Here is a 23082-nt window from a genome sequence, read left to right on the forward strand (position 1 = left end):
CCTTTCACCTGGAAAACAGCTCAGCGTGGGACCCCTGGGTGGAACAGCACAGGCTTTGACTCAACGGTCAGGCCCGGAGCCTGCTGATACAGCCCCCGACGCACTGCCAAAGCTTCCGATTAAACGTGGGGTTAAAAGTCAGATTTGGATTTTCTGTTTTCTTCTTATTCTCGGTGCTCCGACAAGTCAGTCGAAGCATTGCTCTCCAGAATCTTCCCTCCCTTGGTTTTCTGTGTGAGCTAGAATCAGGGTTTTCTCCTGTAAAGTTGTAAGCCAAGGAGAAACTATTTCAGCAATGTTGTCTGCGATGGATACTGTCCAGAGTCTGGGCGTGCAAAATTCTCTTGGTTTCCCATCAGTCTCCACCAAGGAGTCTGCACCCTCTACACTCCCTATGCTGGCTTCATCAACGCCTGAAAGGGTTTAAAAGCAGCCACATTCCCGCCAGCCACACTTGCCCCGGTCCCGGTTACCTGCAAGTCAGGCTCCAGATCTCTAGGTCCCCCAAGGTCCCGGAGTGCATGCACCTGCGTAAAGGAGTGCAAAGATGCCGCCCCCCTTGAACCTTCTGGACGCTGCTGGGTGCCCTGCTCACAGCTGCCCTCACTAGAGAGTCAGCTAATCCACCCGCAAAGTTGAGGCGAATTCCGGGCTGGACGAGGAGTCGTTAGAGCCCAGAGGTCCAGGGGACCCAAGGGTGGCTGGGGACTGACCTAGGCTTCGAGTGAGCTCTGGCGGGGTGAATCGGCCAGCAGGACCGGTCTTGCGAGGACCGAATCGGCGCCCTGGGATGGGAGGGCGAGGTGTATCTTGCTGTCCCCGGGCGCGCGCGCGAGAGAGAGCGTGTACGCCTGTGTGCATCTGAGTGCGTGTGTGCACACGGGTGCGCGTGTGCAGGGAAGGAGCGCGCACACGCAGCGCCCACACAGGCGGCAGCAGAGCCCTGGGGCCCCCTCCCCCCGGCTCCCCCAGACCCGCGCCCACGGCGGCCGCTCGCAGCCGGCGAAGGAGCCCAGCGAGCGGGGCGCAGCGGCCGCGCTGGAGGTGGGGCAGGGGGAGGGGACGGCGGGGCGGGCGGGGCGGGCGGAGGAGGATCCGGGAAGCTCCGGGCTTATTTGACAGAAGCCGGGGCCGCCGCAGGACGCGGAGGACCGCCGGGGCCAGCTGGTCGAGTCCGGGCCGCCCGGAGCGCTGGGGACGAGGACCCGAGCAGCCCCTCCGCCGGCTCCGCGGCCGCCGCGCGCCCCGATCACCATGCTGCTGCCGCGGCTCTGCTGGCTGCCGCTGCTCGCGGCGCTGCTCCCGCCGGCGCCCGCGCAGAAGTTCTCGGCGCTCACGGTGAGTGGGCCCGCCGCCTCCTGCCCGGGCCGGCCGCGTCCCCGCGGGCCCCTCCGGCCGCCGCGCCCCGGCGCCGCGAGCAGGTGACCCTCCCGCCCGCGCGGCCCGAGCAGGTGGGGCCCGGGCGGCCCGCGGGGCGCGCGCGGCTCCTGGGGTGCCCCGACGCGGGTGGACCGGCAAGGGGCGCTCCGCGGGCCCCTCGCCGCCCCCTCGCGAGGGGCAGGGGCGCGCGCGGAAGACCGGGTCCGGGAGCCAGGGCGCCGCCCGGTGGGCTGTCCGAGGCGGCTCTGCCGGGGACCTCGGCGCCCATCTGCCTCGGTGCGTCCCGGGCTCGGCCCTGGGCACGCGGTGCGGACCCCGCGGCTCTTGCCGGGCGGGCGAAGGGACCCGGCTCCTGGGCCCCCGCGGGTTGGGCCCGACCCTCCCGGGGGACGTGAGCTTAGAAGCAGCAGATGCCGTGACACATGAAGATTGCTTCCCCTCGTCCAAGCGGGCAGACATTGGAGGGCCCCGGGGACTCTGCGTGCTGCGCGCCCCGGCCCTGGGCCCCCGGGGCAGGGTGCGCCGAGCGCCAGGGTCACCGCGCTGACCGCCGCCGGGTTTGCTTTCTCAGCGGCGACTTCGCCCGGCCACCGTTGCTCGGTGCCAAGCTCCAAGCGCCGCGCAGGGACCGAGCCAAGCCGCCGGCCGCCGGCCCGGCCTGCGTGTCCCAGCCCCCGGCTCGGGCAGACCTCGTGGGCTTGCAGTATTTGCAAACCCATAATTAATGCAATCTGCAGAAACGAAAACATTCCACTTAAATGTGTTTTTGAACAAGTGCTTGAGAAAACACGCAGGGAGAGAGAACACCTCTGGTGGAGAGATGCTTCTAAGTGCCCGGGACAGTCCTGAAGGCGTTTATTGTATCGAAAATACCAACGGGTGAGCTGGGCTGTGGTCGGGTCTGCTTTTCAGCAAAGCTCAAGCCGGCCGGGAGCCTTTTTTTTTTTTTTTTGTTCCTATTCGAGCAGTACCAGGGGGAAGGAGTTAGTGAGTCCACGGTTCATACCTAAAATTCTTCTGGGGCGGCCCTGGTCCCTGCCTTGTATCTTACAAATGACGTGTAGATTAGAAACTGCCTACCCGATCCTGAAGAGGTTCCCACACGCTCAGCGGCCCGTGTGGGGTTTTCATCTCCGCAGAGGGGCGGCGGAGCAGGACTTGCTGTGTGTGTCCGTGTCTCTGCCCATCTGTGCACACATGATGGACTTAGACCCCCGCTCCTGTAAACAGCCGCCCACTGCAGGGCATCCGTGGCCCCAGAGAAATGCAGCCCAAGCCTCAGGTTGAGACCTGGTGCTTCTTCAGCAGGTTGTCTCCATGGCCACAGCTGTTCTGAAAGTGCCCAAAGCAGATGGCACCTCAGGGGGCCTCCTGGATGGAAGGGCAGGATAGGGTGTTCGTTATTGGAACTGCTGGACTCTGTGGGTTTTCCTGCTTTTCCGTCCCCACTCTTACAAGCTAAGCACTCGCGTTAGGGTGGCCCTTGTCGTTGGCCCTCCTCGGGCTGCTCTCAGGATTTCCTGGGTGTTGCTGACACCAGCTGCAGAGGATCCTGTGTGGAAGCTCATGATACATACAGTGCAGGTACCAGCCCCCTTTGGCTGCACTTCCCGGGGAAACGTTTTGCCTTAAAACTATTTTTGCAAATAAAATACTTTGTGGCTTCAGCCTCCAGGAGAAAAGCTTAAAGCCCTGACATATCTTGGCAAGCTCCCCTCCCCGCCCCACCCCTCATCAAGAACATCAAGAAGCTGGCTGATGGGCCGTGAGGGCACATTGGAGGTGCTAGATTTTTCTGGGGTGCTCACCTCTTTTCAGACTGATTTCCAGTTTGGGGGGGGGTGATCGCTTGTTTCCAGCGGGATGGCTTTCTCTCTGCAGGATTTACATCTGGTCTTTAATAAACCAGAGAGACAGCGCCAGTCCCTGGGAGACAGGGAGTGATCACTGGGCGTCTTCTGGATGTGTGGTCCTAGGCACATTACTGAGCTGTCTTAATCACCAGTGTTCTTGCTGCAAAGTGCGATCAAGCACTGCCTTCTGTTTGGCTCATTGCCAGGATTAAACGTGGGGCTTTCACTGTCCGCACGCAGAACACGCCTGTTCTGTAGCTCACCCTGTTCCTGATGGCAGCCATGCCACTGGTCCTGACGCCGTGGTTTTCCCAGGTGGCTGTGCCCCTCAGGAGTGGGGATGCTGGCCTCACGGCGGTTCAGTCCGTGTTGGGTGGAGCACAGCGCTCCACTCTGGGGGAGCATGAGCTTTGTTGAGGTGGGAGTGCCAGCCTGGACCAGCAAGTGAGAAAACTGGCCTGGCTGCCCGCTCTGTGCCACCCTGTCTCCTCAGGTGGAAACAGACGGTGTGCCCGCCTCTTGGGGGTTAGAGCTTGTCACCGGCGTCCCTGGTGATGCCTTTGTCCCCATGCTCCCTGCACTGGTCGATCTTGGTTGGGGGACGTGTCTCCACCATGTGTCGGTGGGTTTGACCACCTCTGCTAATCAGTGTTCGAGACAAAGAGAATCTGCTTTGCTCAATAATTACCTTTTTTTCCCGTTAAAGTCATTCTTTAGAAATGGCACCTTTATGTGTATTCCTGTGACTCTGGGGATTTGCATAACTGCCTGGTCCTCCACAAACTTCATGCTTTTCCCGTGGACAGGCGGGGGCGTGTCTGACCCCTGCTGGGATCCTCACCTGCCCCTTCCTTCTTCGAGGGCTGGATCAGGTCCGGTTTCCATCCTGCTCATGGCTGAGCCTAGGGAGTACCTTCCAGTGTCGGCTGCCTGCTCACACGTGGTCCAGATGACCGCAGTTCTGCTCCGTCACGGGCGCAGTGGTACTGACTTTGACAGAAGTCCGCAAACCCGGACCTGGGTGTTTGCTCCAGGGGCAGGGGGCACTGTACTCCCAGTGACCCCTTGCTCGAGTGTCTGGGAGGAGCCCACGGGCTGCCTGACTTTAGAGCTGCCTGCGGGGAGTTCTGCCTCCCACTGAGAAGGCAGAGGCCAGTGGCCTCTGGCCACCTGTGAGGATGCGCCCCGGGTCCTGCCCACGAGCTGAGCTTTCTTTGCTCTGGGGGCACTCAGTGTGTATTTTCTCCTTGATTTCGCAGCAGCCTAACCAGCAACGCTCTGCTTTATCCTTATTCAAGAGGCCCTGTTGGGGCCCTTGACACTGCTCTGTTCCGGAGGCTTCCCTGGGTGGGGTCGGGGGTGTTTGCTGGGTCACCTTCAAGGTCGGCCCTACCTCCCCCCTCCCCTGGCGGGCCTCCAGCACGCGGTGAGGAGCTGTCTGTCGGGGTGGGGGCTTCTAAGGACAGAGGAGCCTGGCGTGCTACAGTCCGTGGGGTCGCTGAGAGTTGAATACCACTGGGGGACTGAACCACGACCACCGCGTGAGAATTGGCGGCTGTTGGCACAAACAGGCCCACCGCTGTCGGTGCGGAGACATGTGCCTGCAGCCCCAGCCCCAGGGCGAGCGGGGATGGCCCCGCTTCACTGTCTCACTGTCTGCTCTGCTCTCAGGGAGCGACCGTGGTTTGTTTCTTCTCCCTTTGCAAATGCTCTGAGCACATCTGCTGCTCTGGGAAAGCTGCGTTTCGTTCATCAGCAGAAGAGGGACCACGGAGGTGGTTAAGGAAAAGGAAACTAAACATCATCAAAATTTTCCAACCTAGAAGCCCATTTACATGGCGACTGAAAACCCAAACATCTGGAGGAGTCGCTTTAATTCTGATTTGAAATCAAGACCATGAATAAAACTATAAGCAACTTCAGGCTATAACAAGATTGTGGAGTAAATGGGCATTGATGTAACCAACATAGGTTGCAATGATTCAGAGCAGAACAGATTTCTAAGTAATTCTATTTCAAAATAAGCCTTCATGAGAGTCTAAGATTTTGGAATGAGGCTGTTATTAAGATTGGCAATGTAACATTGGAATAGAGGGCAAGGGTAACATTTTATATATTTTTAATTAAAAGATAAACTGTCTACACATTTATAAGCCATAGACGTAGAGTGATGGGTTTCCGGTGGATTCTGGCATTAGAGAAGAAAAATTCAGTCATATTTTTGTGAGTTCATTTATGTTTCCCTAATCGATGGCGTTGGTAATGGTACACGTTGTTGTTATGCTGCTAAGCCGTGTCTGACTCTTTGCGACCCCATGGACTGTAGTCCACCAGGCTCCTCTGTCCATGGGATTTTTCCAGGCAAGAATACTGGAGTGGGCTGCCATTTCCTTCTCCAGGGGATCTTCCCGACCCAGGGATGGAACTCATGCCTCTTGCATTGCAGGCGGATTCTTTACCATCTGAGCCACCAGGGAAGCCAAAGGGACAAGACCCCACTCTTAATTTCTGTACATCGTGAGGGTTTGAATAACACTTAATACATTGAATATTTATTAATGACTGAAGCCTAAGGAAGGAAAGGGTTTAGAAAGTGAAATCCTAAATCTATGTGGGCTAAGAAGAGGCTATTCTAGAAGTGATAATAATAGGCATTTTATGCGGTTTTGTAGTCCCAGGCTGAAAACCAAAGATTTGTAATAAAACAGAAATAAATAGAACCCAGTAAAATGGTGACTCTAATTTATATTGTCAGCATTGAGAAACAAGACATTATAAACGGAAACTTGTACTACCTGGCCAGATTTAATTAAAATTTTCATTAGAATAGGAGGCCCTTTCAGAATGACTTGTAACACTATAATCATATTCAGATTGTTATTATGTCCGACATAAAACGGGATATTAAGCAATGAAGCTGGCGTTTAAGGGGAGGCGAAATGTCCATCCAGTTGGGAACGTGCTCCTGCTTCAGCGCGAGCGCCTGCATTCCCCTTGCTCTCTTCTCCCCATCACCTGTCCCTGCATTCCCCTTGCTCTCCTCTCCCCATCACCTGTCCCTGCAACACCCTTGCTCTCCTCTCCCCCATCACCTGTCCCTGCATTCCCCTTGCTCTCCTCTCCCCCATCACCTGTCCCTGCATTCCCCTTGCTCTCCTCTCCCCCATCACCTGTCCCTGCATTCCCCTTGCTCTCCTCTCCCCATCACCTGTCCCTGCAACACCCTTGCTCTCCTCTCCCCCATCACCTGTCCCTGCATTCCCCTTGCTCTCCTCTCCCCATCACCTGTCCCTGCAACCCCCTTGCTCTCCTCTCCCCCATCACCTGTCCCTGCATTCCCCTTGCTCTCCTCTCCCCATCACCTGTCCCTGCAACCCCCTTGCTCTCCTCTCCCCCATCACCTGTCCCTGCATTCCTCTTGCTCTCCTCTCCCCCATCACCTGTCCCTGCATTCCCCTTGCTCTCCTCTCCCCATCACCTGTCCCTGCATTCCCCTTGCTCTCCTCTCCCCATCACCTGTCCCTGCATTCCCCTTGCTCTCCTCTCCCCATCACCTGTCCCTGCATTCCCCTTGCTTTCCTCTCCCCATCACCTGTCCTCTCTCTCACGCCTCTGCTCTAATTACAGTTGATTCCTTTGCTTCTCCTGTAGCTTTAATGTCTCTGCTCCCGTTTGAGCTGAGTGTGGATGTCTCTGGTTCCTTCCCCTCACACTCTTTCCCCTAAGAGCATCCGCAGGGCCACCCTGCTGCGCTCTGCCCTGGTGGCTGGCTCACGGTGGCCGGTAGGCACCTCACCCCCTGCGTCGTGTGACCAGCCCCGTCCCATCAGTAAGCACACGCCCATGGCAGATCTGTTTATGTTTATTTCTGTGGGGGGTAAGCCAGCTGTTAACATTTGAGGTTGCTGGCAAAGAGTTTTCCAATAATAGTGCAGTTTCAGAAAGCGCGGAGGCCTCAGATGAGCACAGCATCTGTGGTGTGCTTGATCCCTGGCTCAGAACACTCGAGGTTGTGCAACAGAATCTGTCCGGCCCCTTGCATTTGGGATGTTCTCAGGTTTGTTGGGTTCGTCACTGCTGAAAGAACAAGCTCATCAGTGGGTTGGCCCCAAGTGCTCTCGTCTGTCAGTTGACCTGGTCCGAGGTGGGTTGCTTTATTTGTCCTGGACTCTGTTCGGTGTCATCAAGGCTCCAGGAACAAATGGGTCCATCCTCCCTGTGAGATGAGCATGTGGCAGACACGTGGTTCCCTTCCTGGGACTGAGAAAGTCTGTCTGACTTCCCGCGCCTCTGCCTGCCTGTACCAGGCAGGCTCAGCTCTGTACCATCCCAGCCCCCAGTGGACTGGCCAGCCCACGACTCCCTGGAGCTGGGAACAGCTGGGTGCTCGTGAGGTGGACCTGGGGCCCTTGGAAGAAGGTCTCACTGGCCTTTGTCTGATCCAGATGTGAGTGCCGAGTGCTGGGCGGTGGGCCTGTCACTCCTGCCTGGGAGCTCCCTCTCCGTTTCAGTGAAAGTGGGTAGGAAAGGTTCTTTTTTTCATTACCCTGAGGAATGAGGGGACGTGCATGGCCGAGTGATAATTTTGGGGGGCCACTTTTGGCCCAGCTGAGGACGGTGAGGTCGTGGGTACCTGGCTCCCTCGGGCCTGGCCGAGCAGCCTCGTGATGCCTCTACAACGCCACTCTGACGCGTGTTCACCGCCGAGCCCTGGCGCTGAGGCTTTTGCACGTCATTGCCCCTTTCCCATCAGGCCTTTTTGGGGCCCGTCTTCATCACCACAAGGACGTGGCACAGACTTGCCTTCTCCTCCGTGAATCTGGGCAACCTGTCCGGGTTACTAACAGACTAGCTCAGGCCCCGGTCAAGCTCTCCTCACGGGAACTCCATCCACAGGGCTGTACTTTGCTTGCTCTACCACAATTTTTCTTATAATGTTGAGAAAAATGTACAAATCCAAAGAAAGACCCCAGAGCCCCGCTGGGCCGCCTCCGTGTGTGGGCATCACTGTGGTGTCCCCCTCACATTGCATGTCAGAGTCGCACACGGACTTGTTGTAAGTCACACAGTGCAAGACACACTCACCCCAGTGATGAGAATCACTGTTCAGCGTGGAGCAGAAATTACAAAAACAGCGATAAACTCCGTTTATGCTTACCATTTTAAAAACAGTTCAGGAGGTCCACATGAAGGTTACAATGCATCGTTTGTGTTCAGTTGTCTATTAATTGATTTCACAGAGGACTTGGGTTTGTGTCATCAAGAATTAAAAAAAACACAATAGTACACTTAAAATTAATTTAAAAAATTGGCCTTTGAAAGACAGAAGGGACTGTCCTTCAGTTTCGAGATGACTCCAGGGTTAAGATGGCCAAGCGAGTGGCGTCTGGGGGTTCTGTGGCTGGTTTTGGGGTGAGGGCTCCAGGTGTGTTTCCCCAGCATCCTTTCTGGGACGTGCTCTCAGCTCTATACAGCAGAGACACACGTGAAGGCCCCCCTCACGCCTTATTCCCAGAGATCAGCCACATTAAATGTTTCCCGCACCTGTTTCAGGGGACTGTTAGCTTCTTTACGGTGAAGCGGCTGAGCCAGGGGCAGACGGACAGAGCCAGGTCAGGACCACGGTCAGGACTCTGCTTGCGAGGCCGGGCCGCCCGCTCCTTCCTTAGACGTGCTCCTGTCGGCGGCAGAGGGGAAGGGGGGGCCCTTTCTTCCGTGGGGCCACACTGACCGGGACGTAAGGGGCCTCGCCAGGGAATGTCTCGGCCAGGGAGACCTTTGTGTTAGATAAACAGGTACACGGAAAGTTTTAAATATTAAAAAGAGAGATGGTGTGAGATTCTGCTGCCTGCATTAATGCCACTGAGAATGGAGTAGGATCTGTCGTGGGGGGGTGGTTCTCCTTGAACCTGGGTGCACGGGATGGCAGGCTTGGTTTGATGCAGGCTGGGAATCATCTTTAAAACTCATCTACTGATGAATCTACAGTTCACGGCACCTGCTTTCCTTGGGCCATTAATGTAGGTATTTAAAGGAGGTCACTAGGTCTGGGAAGGCCAGACGCCCTCCCCACCTCTTCCATATCTTTCTGACCTGGCCCTTCCTCCCAGGAAGCGATTCTGTCTTGCTGTGTTGGGAGGAGTCTGAGGATGAGGGACGTTTGGACGTCATTGCCGAGTCCGCTTGCTCCTGCCTTCCCACCCTGTCATCTAAGGCCCCATGTGTTCCCTCCACTTTCGGAACCAAGCTCCCTTCTGAGCTCCGGTTGGTCCACACCCTCAGGACCGGATGCAGGATCTCAGACGAGGAGCACACCTTTGTCTGGCATGTGGTTGGCCCACTTGCCCAAGTCACTTTGTGAATCTGAGATTCCATTGAGCCAATTTCTCTCCCTCAGTTTTTTTTTTTTGGAATTTCTAGAACCTGGAAGTGGTGTTTTATATGCTATTGGTGTTAAAACTAGGCTTGCATCCTGACCCCACTGGCAGGTTGGAACTCTCCCCTCTGGCTCATGGAAGTCTGCTAAGCGCTCCTCACCATCCTGTAAGTGGAGCTGTGGGGGGACCCGCAGGGGTGGGCTCCAGGAGGTGAGACCTGCTGCACCCATGCCCTGCACCAGGAAAGAGCCCCGAAAGAGTCCCCTCCCCTCCCGAGAATCAGTGACTTGGGAAGCCTCCAACCCAGACTACGATTCCCCAGGCCACCTACCTGTGACTTCCTCTGACAGAGTAATCCACCCTGCGGAGGGTGCTGGGCCAGCTGTGAGCCCCGGGCAGCGTGCTGCCCGCCCCCAGACCTGCTGTCTCCCCCCACGCACATGCGATCCTGGCTCGGCCTGAGCGCACGCAGCACCCAGGCTGTGAGTTCAGACTCGACCCTGCGCCCGCTTCCCTCGTAAAGCAAGAGCCGTTTCCTGGGCTGGCACCAGCCCCGCCGAGCCGGCCTGTTCCTTTCGTGGGTGATGCATTTAAGTGTCTGCCGGCGCCCGAGGGCGAGGAAAGCGGGAGACGGCTCTGACCTGAACGGACACGTCGGCGCAGTCCTGGCTTTGCAGGATCCTCCGGAGATGGGCTCAGGACTTCCTTCTTCAAAGGTGTGTCTTTTGCAGGGAGTTGCCCAAACGAGATCTTTCCTTTCACCCCGAGATAAAGCCAGGTGGAGGGCCGGGTCCTTTCCTCCGCTCACCTGGCACCGCGGGCTGTTGACGCCCGTTTCCCCCCGCGGGAGACGCAGGTGCGGCTCCGGGACGCGGCGGTGCCCGCGGCGGCCACGCGGCGGCGCCCGAGAGCAGCGCGCCCCTCGCGGCGGCGCCGGGACGGAGCCCCGCTCGGGAGCCGCCCGCCAGATGCGACTTCCTTTCTGCTGCAAAGTCTGCTCACTCAGTAAACCGGTTGCATTTAAAGCAGTGGCTTCACCTACTTGCTGGCTAAGCGGATACCGCATTTCAGTGTTCTCTGGGAATGGAAGTGCTTACACATGTCCATTTATGACGGATCTTAACCCGGAAGAACATCAACTGCAGAAAATCGACTCTTGGTCCTCAGGCTTTGGAGGCCTCTCTTCCAACCAAGCCTTTCCCCGCAGGTTCTGCAGCCCGGCTTTGTTGGGGGGGAGGGTCCTGGGAGGTGAGGCCCCCCCCCCCCAGCTTAGCTCTTACCCACCGCTGACCTCTGGCCAGAAACCGTTGACATATCTTTGCATCCAAGGATCTGAGGGGCTGTAGAAAGTCCTAACTGGCCCCCTTCCCTTTGCCCTTCCCCTCCACCTGCGCCTTTCTCCGAGGCTTCGTTCCCTTGTTCTTTCTTATGTGACCAAGGAAGGGCAGTCTCTGTGGCCGGAGCCCTCTACCGACCTTCGAGGTTGGGAGATGGGGTCCCGCCTGTGGTCTCAGGCCCCTTGGCTGCCGTGACCCCCTCAGAACCTGGCGCTCATTCCCAGGCCCAGCCTGGCTCCAGCGTGGCCCCTAGTGGACAGCCCTGGGCCCCGGGGGCTTCCTGGGGCTCTGGGCCGGCATCACCCCTCAGCCCCCAGACGGCAGTGCAGCGTGGACACACCCGATGCTCGGTCCTGTCCCTGGGCTCACTTCTGTGGCCCCCACGTGTGCAGAGGTCAGGACCTGGGGGGCTCCTGAAGGTGTGGACTGAAGCCTGGTGGGCTGCGGCCAGCCTCCCTTCCTGGGGCGCTGGCGCTTCAGCCCGGAGCTCCAGGGTGCTTCCTTGCGCTTTGTGTTCTTCCCCCAAACTTAACACAAGAAAGGATAATGGCAGAGTTAGAGGCTGATCTCTGTCTCTCTGTCCCTCCTTCTCTGAGTGTCTCTCTCCTGTCGTCTCTGTCTGACCCCCTTAGACTTCCTGCAGCCTTGTCCCCTGGCCTGTGGTCACTCCCCCGGCCCCGGGTCCGCAGCTGGGCGGCCTCCCCTCCACACCAGGGGCGGAGGACTGGGCTTTGGGAGCTGCACGGTCTGAGAAAGGATGTGAGCCAACCCAGGACTTGGCTCAAAGCCAGATCCTAATCAGATTTGTTTTAATCCCTTTTTTTGCTGTTCTCCTTTAACACTTTCTGGGGGTCCGGGTCTACCGAGCACTCGAGACAGCCCTGTGTGCATCGCAGCCTTGAGAGCCCAGCTCTCTGGGTGGCCGTCCCTGCTGTCTTGGGATTTCCAGGGTCGGGGGGGCAGGTGAGCAGATGGGATGCCCCGGGGTGCCCTGAGGGTGAGGAGTGGTGCAGCCTAGCATTCGTCCGTTTGCCTTTGGGGTTCCCTCAGTGCCCGTCCTGGGGACCGAGGGGCTCCGGTGGAGAACAGGTGAATAAGGCATCTCACAGCACTCGGGTGTGTCTGGATGCGCTCAGAGGAGTGATGCACCGAGCTCTCCGCTGGGTGCTGTCACCGTGCAGCCATCAGGGGTCCTGTCATCCAGCAGACACAGCCATGGACAGGGGTCGGACACCGGGGAGGGCTCATCCCCACGTCCCTGTTGGGAATGTGGCCCTGGAGGCTGAGCCCTGGGGGTCGGGGAGGGGCTGGGGACACCCTGTGCAGAGGCTCACCCAGTGGACAGGGGGCCTCCTCAGGGCCTGGGAGGGCGAGGGCCCCCTTGGGGCTCCCGGGGGCTTGGAGGGCCCTGAGGGGCTGAGCTGGGCAGCTGGGGGCTTCTGGGGTGTCAGAGCAGAGGGGCAGGCAGGCTCTGGGGCAGCAGTGATACGGGGGTGGTTGCTGGTGCGGGTGTGATGGGGCTGGTGGTGCCGCCGTGATGCTGGGGGGAGTGGGCTGGGAGAGGCAGGGCGCTCACGGCCCAGGAGGCCATTCGATGTCAGGTTACCACACGTCATCTCCGTATTCTGCCTGTGAGACGTGGGCTTGGGTGAGGAGACGCAGAACTGAGATGAGAGGAGCCGTGAGGAGACCTGGCGGGGCCGGGCGGACACGCGAGAACCTGCTGCCAGCCTCCCTGTCCCTGGCGTTTCCTCACGGGGCATGCGGCACGGAGCTCAGGAGGGTGGAGTCCAGCCTGGGTACCTGTCCGGCTCATGAGCCTTATCTCCTGAGGCCCTCACGTCGGGGTGTCAGGTGAAACAGATGCCTAAACTGCTTGAACAGAAGCATGAGTGACCTTGGGTTAAGTGGATCGCAGGAAACAGAACCTCAGCTGCCACCCGAGCCGCTGCGTGGCCCCCCTGCGGCCCATCTTTCAGGGGAGCGGATCCTGGTGAGCTGGGGGGTGACCGGCGGGGAGCAAAGGCCCTCCCACGGGACTCCCTGAAGGTCGTCTCACTCTGAATCACAAAGTGACGTGGAGATGCGGTTGGCAGAGGCACAGGAGGCTGGGGGGCAGCCTCGCGTGTGGTGGTAGTCGTCCGCCACAGGTGGCCGCTTCTGGGAGTCGGGGGGCCATGGCGGGAGGGCAGCCGGCCTCCTGCCTGGAGCCGAGTGCCCTAGAGGCCTGCGGGGACCCCGCTGGATGGTAGGCGGGCGGAGGGAAGACGCAGCTTTTCCCAGGCCTTTGCCCTTTCGAGGGGCTCGCCTTCTCTTCCCATCTGTCTAAGAGCGGCCTCCCGCTACTGTGACGGCTCCTGGCTCCCTCCCCTCAGACTTGCTGTCCTCTGATGCACCCTGGATGGCCTGTCGCGGGACACGCTCTGACGTGGAATTGAGGGCAACGTGGGGCTCTTGCTCGGAAGAGTCGTGGTGGGACCTCGTGATGGTGAAGTCCTGCGGGTGTGGCCCCGAGACCAGGACGCGGGGATTGGTGCGGGATGACGCCTCCTTACCCCCCACCCCTGGTCCTCAGGAGATGTGGTCGCAGCAGGAAGATGGAGCCAGCCTCCCGGGGGCGGTGGGCTCACTGCCCGGCGTCTGGGGGTCTGGGGCCAACACTCTGCCTGTGGTTCCTGGCCTTGCCGCTAATGGGGATGGGGTGAGCTGCTGGTTCTCAGCCTCCCGGGCTGCAGGACGGGGGTGACCAGGGCTGCAACCCATCCTGCTCCTGGGAGGGAAGTGGGTCCTGGGCTGGACGGGTCCTCCAGGAGCACGCCTCCCGTCCGCTCGGCTCCGAGGGCCGTCGCAGCCTGCGGTTCCTTCCGCCGGAGCCCACAGTGAGCTGTGTCCTGTGGTCCTTTGTTCACTCCTGCCCCTCGTCTCTGCAGACCCCAGCTCCTCCCCGAGGAAGCCTTCCTAACCCAGGATCAGCCGACAGGCCACCCCATGTGGAGGCGTGGGAAGCTGGGGGCCTGCAGTTAGCAAGGCATGATGCTCTCATTTGTAACTGAGAGTCTTCTATCGGGTGGAGCGTGGGCATTTGCACAATGCAGCAGTTGAGCTCTAGGGAGCTTGTGGGGACCCCCGCTCTGTGGTGGTGGTTTGGGGAGCAGGGTGCAGGGCCTCTTCCTGCGTCCAGGGCCCCGTTCACAGAGACCCCGGTGTTGACCCCTCCCCTGCTTGCTCTCCTTGTGGTGGACACTTCAGGTCAGTTCAGTCGCTCAGTCGTGTCTGACTCTTTGTGACCCCATGGACTGCAGCACACCAGGCCTCTCTGTCCATCACCAACTCCCAGAGTTTGCTTAAACTCACGTCCATTGAGTTGGTGATACCCTCCAACCATCTCACCCTCTGTCGTCCCCTTCTGCTTCCGCCTTCAGTCTTTCCCAGCATCAGGGTCTTTTCCAATGAGTCAGTTCTTCATCAGGTGGCCAGAGTATTGGAGCTTCAGTTTCAGCATCAGTCCTTCCAATGAATATTCAGGACTGATTTCCTTTAAGATTGGCTTGATGGATCTCCTTGCAGTCCAAGGGACTCTCAAGAGTCTTCTCCAACACCACAGTTCAAAAGCATCAATTATTTGGCGCTCAGCTTTCTTTATGGTCCAACTCTCACATCCATATATGACTGCTGGAAAAACCAAAGCCTTGACTAGATGGACCTTCGTTGGCAAAGTGATGTCTGTGCTTTTAATGTGCTGTCCAGGTTGGTCAGAACTTTCCTTCCAAGAAGCAGACGTCTTCTCATTTCATGGCTGCGGTCTAAGTGCGGTGGACACTTGGTTGGCCCCATTTTGCAGATGACGAACTGAGGACAGAGGTGATTAAGTGAAGTGTCCAGAGTCATCTGTCAGACCCTGGGCCTCCCAGCAGACCCCCTGGGCCGGGTAAGCCTTGACATGTGGGAACAGGCTGGAGGATGCTCTGAGCTCAGATTCTCTGAATGAGGCTCTCAGGCAAAGACTTGAGCCTGGCCGGACCCTGAGTGTTTGTGGACTCACTCCAGGGACATCACCAAGGCCACGGGGTCATCGGACCAGAGGTCTGGTCGCGGGCAGGAAGCTTGCTGCGGTGTCTACAGGGAACGTTCCCCAGAGGATCCTTAGGTGACAAGTTCTGGGAATAGGCCCGTGTCGGAAGGCCACAGGGAGGGTGGTGGGTGCCGCGCGCCTGTGGCTGGGCCCAAGCAGGGAGGTGCTTGCTGCTCAGGGAGAGCCTGGGGCGCCCTGGCAGGTGTGGCCCCAACTGCGGGCTCTGCCCTGATCCTCCTTTGTTTCCTGGTCTCTGAGCCACAGGTCGCTTTCAGATAGCAGGTGTTTGGTTTGTATTGTCTTGATTGATCCCTGCTTCTCTCACTGAGATTTTGAACTTGGAGAGACTCTCTTAATTAAGTGTAAATAAGATAAAATTTACCCTGAATGGCTGACAGCACAGAAGGCTTTCTCAGGTGACTTTCACCACGTGCCCCAGGCTTACAAGGCGACACGCTTACTTGTGAGGGGAGGCATGCGATGTTAAGTCATAGGCCTCCTCAGGTGAAGCCAGCCCCTCAAGCAGTAGCTCGGGAGGAAGTGACGGGATCTCTATTGTAGGAGACGGGGGTGGGTTTAAAGGAGCTTTTAGGGGTTTGATTGTCAGCTCCCTCACTTTATAAGGAGGAACCAGAGCCCTTCACGTTCATACCTGCACACAGCCAGGTAGGCAGCCCAGGTGTCTGGACTCAGCTTTACTCAATTTCTGCCACCCTCCCCTGCTGGCTGGAATTTAATGCTGGGTTTTAACAAAAAGAATTTCAACATTTAAATCTTCTTGGAGTCCTGCATCACTCTATAAAGAACTGATCTGGTTGAAGCATGTTAATGGACTGTGACACTGCCTGTGCCTGGGCTGTGCTCAGTCGTGTCCGACCCTTCGAGACCCCACGGACTGTAACCCGCCAGGCTTCTCTGTCCATGGGATTTCCCAAACAAGAACCCTGGAGTGGGTTGCCATTTCCTTCTCCAGGGGATCTTCCCGACCCAGGGATTGAACCTGTGTCTCCTGCATTGGCAGGAAGAGCCTGTACTGCTGATCCACCTGGGAAGCCCCCAGATAATGGCACTACTGTTTAAAGATGCAAAATAGTGTAGATGTCAGGGTGGCTTTTCTTTGGCTGAGGTCACATTGGCCGCGTGACTTAGTAGAGACGCGCACCCTGATGTGAAGAGGGCCCAAAGGAGCCGCCCGGACCTGGTTCTGACTCTATGAGCCCTGCGTGTGTCCCCAGGATGCCTACTGGGGTGTGGCTGAGAGGATAAGGAAAGTTTCACCTCACCCCCGATGGTGTTGGGCCCACTGTGAATTTCAAAGAGGCTTTGTAAGGTCTTGGGTGCTTTTTGTTCAGTTGCTAAGTCGTGTCCAACACTTTGCAACCCCATGGATTGCAGCACGCCAGGCTCCCCGTCCTTTACCACCTTCCGGAGCTTGCTCAACTTCTTGCCATTGAGTCGATCACGCCATCCAACCGTCTCATCCTCTGTCATCTATTTCTCCTCCTGCCTTTACCTTTCAGCGTCAGCATCTTTTCCACTGAGATGGCTCTTCACTTCAGGTGGCCAAAGTATTGGAGCTTCAGCATCGGTCCTTCCAATGAATACACAGGGTTGATTTCCTTTAGGATGGACTGGCTTGATCTCCTTGCTGTCCAGGGGGCTCTCAGGAGTCTTCTCGAGCACCACACATTTTTAGAGAAGCCCTAAGAACGAGATGCGCAGGTGACTTCTAGGTGTCTCCCCTTCGCTGGAAGCAAGCTGAGGTTTCATCTGGTGGCTTTTCATTTGGCTCTTGTCTCAAGTCTCTGATGCTTTCTTCTGAGGCTTGGTGAGAGCTGAGGTTGAGGGTCAGGGCGGTTGAGAGCGTGCTGGGCGGTAACTGGAGTCTCGGCTGTGGCAGAGCCTTCGCTGCGGCAGCATCCACGTCTTTGATGCTCTGGGACCATCTGGAGTCCTACACTTGCCGTCATTCCATCTGGTAAATCAGCAAACAGACACGCCCAGTGGGCGATGAGACTGAGGTGCCGGAAACAGAGCCCCCAGGCCGGTGGCACTGACTGTCCAGGTGTTCACAGGGTGCTCGGGCCATCCTGGGGTTTCTCGGGGGCTGCTGCTTGCAGCTGCGATGTTCTGGACCCAGAGCACGGTGGGCGTTGAGGGGACGTGTTTGTTCCTCGGGAACGTGGTCCTTCTGACTGCCGCCCACCCCTCCTTCTCTCCCCTTTGCACGGCCTCCCTTCCAGTCCGTCCCTGTGGCAGGTCTGGTTCAGTGGACCACGAGGCCTGAGCCTGCCCTGCCCCACCCGCTCACCCTCTGACTGCCCGCTTAGCTGTGGCCACTTCTCTGTGGCCTCGGTGACTCAGAGCCTGTCACGGCACCTGCTTCTTGGGCACCATGGGGATCCGTGTCTGAAGTGTCCCGGGGTTCCTGCCAGCCGACCTGCATCAGGTTGTCTTCAGGGAAGCCTGGCTTTGGGGCAAGTTCTGGACGCACTGGTGCCTATAGATTGACCGGTCCTTTCCCTGTAGGGCGTGGCCTCCTCTGCTTCAGGTCCTGCCTGGGCGGCCTTGGTCTGAGGTGCTGTCTCTTCGGGGGTGGGCCCTGTCTTCCTCCCCGCGGGTCCCTCGTGGCCCAGGCCCCACCTGCCCCGTCCAGTGACCATGCTGGACACGCGTGGGGCCCCACTGCCGGCCCCCAGCGGGGCTCTGGGGACTGACTCCCGTGCTCCCTAGGGACAGGAGGGCGGAGGAGCGGACAGTGGGCTCACAGGACACGGGAGGAAAAGGCAGAGGGGGCCAGTGTGGACGTGGCCTGAGCTCAGGGGCTCCCTGGGTGTCTTGTCCGTGCAGCCTGTGTGGCCACTTAACCCTGTGGGGGACCAGGGGTGGGAAGAACCCTTGGAAAGGCCAGGTGGGCGACAGGCAAGTGGGAGAGACATATTCCTGCTGCGTGTCTGTGCATGCTCAGTTGTGTCCAACTCTTGGTGACCCTGTGGACTGCAGCCCGCCAGGCTCCTCTGTCCATGGGATTTCCCAGGCAAGAATACTGGAGTGGGTTGCCATTTGCTCCTCCATTTCTACAGTGGCCACATTCAAGCAACTTTGTGGTAAGTTACCTTCAAGTTACAGGTAACTTTTGTATGGTACCTGTAATACTAAAAACCCACCTAGTATCAAGTTTCCCCTGTTTAGCTGAGGGTGTTCTTTGAGCCCCGTTCCTGCAGGAAAGTGGACATGAGCTCCCGGGGACTCTTTCTCCAAGGCCTTGTGTCATCAGGGAGCTACCCAGCCCTCCCAGCCCACCTAGGTCTTGGGTTCTCTGCCCTTAAAATACTCCACTGACCCAAACTGGGAAACGGAAAGTACCAAGATGCGGGGCGATGGTCTGCACAACGTTGAGTGACACGCCCCCTTCCCAGCTGTATTCACCTTAAGGCTGGTCTCATTTCACTGCTGTTGCTGCTGCTGCTGAGTCGCGTCCGTCGTGTCCGACTCTGTGCGACCCCATAGATGGAAGCCCACCAGGCTCCCCCGTCCCTGGGATTCTCCAGGCAAGAACACTGGAGTGGGTTGCCATTTCCTTCTCCAACGTGTGAAAGTGAAAAGTGAAAGTCAAGTCGCTCAGTCACGTCAGACTCTTCACAACCCCACGGACTGCAGCCCACCAGGCTCCTCCATCCGTGGGATTCTCCAGGCCAGAGTATTGAGTGGGTTGCCATTGCCTTCTCCACTCATTCCACTAAGTAGAGACATTAGCTGTGTAGACCTCAAAGCCAAGGAAGCTGCAGTTCTCAGCAGAAAGATTCAGGGTCAGTGCTTGAGGGGCTCTGTTGGCCGTTCTGCCTTCTACACACAGGAGGAGTGGTCCCTGATGGTACTCAGACAAAAGCCGTGGCTCTGAGTGCTTTGAGAGGTTACTAAAGTCTGGTAGCGTGCTTTCCCATGTGATTCATGTAGACGGTTGAAGGCGTTTGGTGTGAGACTCTGGAGGGATGTGAGGGCCTGGGGAAGGAAGGTGGCCCCAGAAGGATGTAAATTTGATGAAATGAAGTGAGGAGTCTGGACAGGGATGAAGGAGATTAAGATCCTTCTGGATAATATCCTGCGCTCAGGGCAAGCACCAACCGGGAAAGTCATATCTCCTAGCACTTCTCAGGTGACCTCAGGGCTCGGCGTCCCCGAGTGGGCAGCGGGAGGGCGGGGGCAGATTCCTGCAGTGGAGCTGAGGTTGGGTTCTGTGGGACGTCAGCTTGTCCCTGGGATTTCACACTTGTTTCCACTTTGAGAACAGTGCCGGGGGCTGGCCCTGCGATCATTCTTTCCTCCAAGATTAACTGTCCTGTTGTATGTCTGAAACCCACCAGGGGAAGCCCACCCTGTGGGGCGTTCAGGCCATCTGGGTGTATGACTGTCGCTGTGGAGCCACGGACAGCTTCTCTAGAAGGAAGATGGCACTTGGGGATGCGACTGGCTCAGATGTAATCAGTTTTGTGAATGACTATTCCATTCCATTGTCGCTAAGTCATGTCCAACTTTTTGCGACCCCATAGACTGCAGCACGCCAGGCCTCCCTGTCCCTCACCAACTCCTGGAGTCCATCCAAACCCATGTCCATTGAGTCGGTGATGCCATCCAACCATCCCATCCTCTGTCGTCCCCTTCTCCTCTTGCCTTCGATCTTTCCCAGCATCAGGGTCTTTTCAAATGAGTCAGCTCTTCGCATCAGGTGGCCAAAGTATTGGAGTTTCAGCTTCAGCATCAGTCCTTCCAATGAGTATTCAGTACTGATCTCCTTTAGGATGGACTGGTTTGATCTCCTTGTAGTCCAAGGGACGCTCAAGAATCTTCTCCAACACCCAGTTCAAAAGTATCAATTCTTTCATATCCAACCTTCTTTATGGTCCAACTCTCACATCCATGCATGACCACTGGAAAATCTTGGCTTTGACTGTACAGACCTTTGTTGGTAAAGTGGTGCCTCTGCTTTTTAGTGTGCTGTCTGGGTTGGTCACAGCTTTCCTTCCAAGAACCAACCCTCTCCCTCTAAGGCTCAGAAGCCCGAGCGTCAGGCACCACTAACAGATGCTCCCACGAGCCACAGGCCGGCCGCCTGAAGGAGCCCTGTGCTGCAGATGGTTACATGCTGACGATCGAACTTGTGAGTCCTCATATTTGGCAGGTTTCCAAATTTCCCCCAGGACTGTACCAGCTAACCTTATTCTGCCATTGAGGTATCTCCTGTCCACGGTATTTCTTGGACAACTTTGTGTTAAAGAAAACCATTTGGGTAAAGAATAAAGACTATAAAAGTACCAGAGAGAAAAATTCCAAATAAGCCCCCAGAAGCCTGAGGTCCCTTTAGGAGCCCAAGACGGACTGGCCGTCTTCCTGCGGTCAGGTCCTCAGGAGTTGGCGGGCATGGTTGCATGTGGCTGGCAGGGGCAGGTTGAAGGATCACATTCTGAGGAGGGTGAAGGGGAAGCCCACCGAGGGTGGCCTCCTTGTTTCTGGGAGCCCCCCATCAGCACTGGTCAGCCCCATCATGGGAAGGGAAATGACCCCTGTCATGGGTAGGGAAGCAGCCAGTTTCCAGTCTCCTGCTGCTCTGTTTAATCTGCAGAGAAGCGAGCTTTCTGCTGAAGCTGCCCCGCACTCTGCAGGGTGGAGTGCGCCCTGCAGCCCGGGTTCACCTGCTCTCTACTCAGGAAAAGCAAGCAGCAGCTGGCGGCTCGCACTTTCTGGGTTCTAGACAGAAGGCAGTTGCTCTTAACCTCACTCTTTTGAGTCCCTGCAGCTCGGGGCTCCCGGTGGAGATATGCCCAACTGTCCGAATTCAGAGGCTGCTGGCCATCAGCTGGGGAGGGGTCTGTGGTCACCACGGCCTCAGGCAGAAGGTCGCTTGGCTGCTGATGACCAATGACCTGGTGGCTGTGTGAGCTTTAAAACCTGCCTTCTTGTCACACCTCAAGGTTCTGTGTTCAGATGGCACGTTTTGTGAAACCCGATATGAAATGCGATGAATTTGGGGAGCCCAGGAGAGCGGGTCGGAGAAGGCAATGGCAAGCCACTCCAGTACTATTGCCTAGAAAATCCCATGGATGGAGGAGCCTGGTGGGCTGCAGTCTGTGGGGTCGCTAAGGGTCGGACACGACTGAGCGACTTCACTTTCACTTTTCACTTTGACACATTGGAGAAGGAAATGGCAACCCACTCCAGTGTTCTTGCCTGGAGAATCCCAGGGACGGGGGAGCCTGGTGGGCTTCCGTCTGTGGGGTCACACAGAGTCGGACACGACTGAAGTGACTTAGCAGCAGCAGCAGGAGAGCGGGTGCCAACTGAAGCCCACGGCCTGGGGCAGATTTTAGGCCTGTGGTGTCGGCTGGGGAAGGGCTTACGGGACCTCTGGGAGACACAGGAGGGAGTATGGACAGGACGGTCAGGTCACCACCTGCTGGACCGGGGACCGCGAGCTTGCTTTTCTCAGTCGGAGTTGGGGACCCAGCATCTTGAGGAGAAAGCAGGTATTTTGGGTCCTGTGCACAGGCTCTGTATGTGCTTTGGGCCTTTGTCCCGGGGATGGACTCTTCACACCTGGATGCAGGCGTGCCTGCCCTGCTCATTCTTTGCGGACGAGGCTCCCTCAACCCCAGCGGCTGCAGTGTCATGAATTTATATAAACATGAAGCTCTGGTTGGGTGGGCGTAGAAGGACTCTGCAGGTCCTTCTGAGACATGGGAAGCCACAGTCCTGGACAACGGTAACGATCACGGGAGCTTTTTGTGCCAGCAGCATGTGGGTCTGGCCACCCTTCCCTGGTGGCTCCTGCTGCAGGACCAGCATGGGGACGAGCAGCCCCTGCCCGCGGGCCGTCCTCTCCTTCACCCCGGGCTGACTCTCGTCCATCCGCCTGGTGGAGGGATCCTCATCCCAGAACAAGAGCCGTGTCTTCCAGGGTTTGCCTCGCTGCCTATTCTCCCGGAAATCCTTGAGCAGAGCATTCCCCAGGAGGCGAGTCTGGCAAAACTGACAGCAGGCGGTTTTGTGAGGGGTAATTGAGCGTGTTTTGTAAACAGATCCCGGGTCATGAGTTTATATAAACATGAAGATCTGGTTGGGTGGGCGTAGAGGCGCGGCAGGATTTGAAGGGTCAGGGTTTGAATACAGAAGCAATTTTCTAAATCTTTCTGTTTGTAAACGGTGTCCTGAAATCAATAAACGAGCAATTCAGAGCACTGTGCAAATTCCGGCAGCACCAGCAGCCAAATCGCACGCTTTGTGGTAAAAATCAGCAGAGCTTTTGGTCCCCGCCAACTTCGCCATCAGTGCGGATGACCTTTCAGAGACAAAGAGCCTTGACCACATGTGAGTGTCGCCAGGATCCCGATTTGCAGTCTTATTAGGAAGGAAGTCTTTCTCATCTCTTCAAGAACATTGAATGGAAATTTCCAGTTCAGTCAATGAAATTGTGCTTATGTCTTTTTTCCTTGTCTTTGGGCTGGAGGACTAAATTAGAAACAATAATTTTCTCTGAGCTTGATCTGCTCATAGAAAATACATACGGAGTTTGAAATATATTCATTTTCTCAAAATTGGCCTTTCTTAGTGACCGTGTGTGTGATTTGGTGCAGAGTTTCTCATGGTGTGAGTCAAGGCGAAGGTCCATCAGAACCACCCACTGTGCCTGATAAAAAATGTGGATTCTCATCCCCTCCTGGTTCCCGGAGTCAAGACCTGCATGGTGGAGATAGGCTGTTTTGAAAACAGAATCTCAGGTGATCCTTAAGGAAACCGAAGGCTGAGAGTCACCGACTGCATTATTTCTGTAGGAAATCTGGAAATAAGGCTTCCCCTTCCCCACGTGCGGCAGCTTTTCTTTTTCATGAAAAACAGACCTGCCAGCTACCTGTTTTGCCATATCTATATAGTTTATTGTTTTAAAAAAATTCCAGTTTTTAGACTTGGCCACCTGTGATATGACTTTGTTTTATGTTGAACAGGAAATGCCAAATCTTGAAAGATATTTCTGCTCCAGATAAAGTGTTTCTCTGACCTTTTATTTTTGA

At 56.9% G+C, this 23082-nt stretch overlaps 1 protein-coding gene across 3 annotated transcripts in view; it reads left to right on the forward strand.

The window, feature by feature from the left end:
* Positions 1 to 1112: 1112 nt before the first annotated feature.
* The window catches only part of SMOC2 (SPARC related modular calcium binding 2), a 156715-nt gene continuing 134745 nt past the window's right edge, over positions 1113 to 23082 (forward strand). For all 3 annotated transcript variants that reach the window (XM_055433167.2, XM_055433169.2, XM_088840911.1), the window contains exon 1: positions 1113 to 1338. In XM_055433167.2, coding sequence (XP_055289142.1) covers positions 1255 to 1338 — 84 coding nt within the window. In that variant the 5' untranslated portion in view covers positions 1113 to 1254. The remainder of the gene's footprint in view (positions 1339 to 23082) is intronic.

The sequence above is a fragment of the Moschus berezovskii genome, chromosome 10, assembly GCF_049115385.1.
Source record: "Moschus berezovskii isolate FMDL1 chromosome 10, NW_MosBer_1.0, whole genome shotgun sequence".
NCBI lineage: Eukaryota > Metazoa > Chordata > Mammalia > Artiodactyla > Moschidae > Moschus > Moschus berezovskii.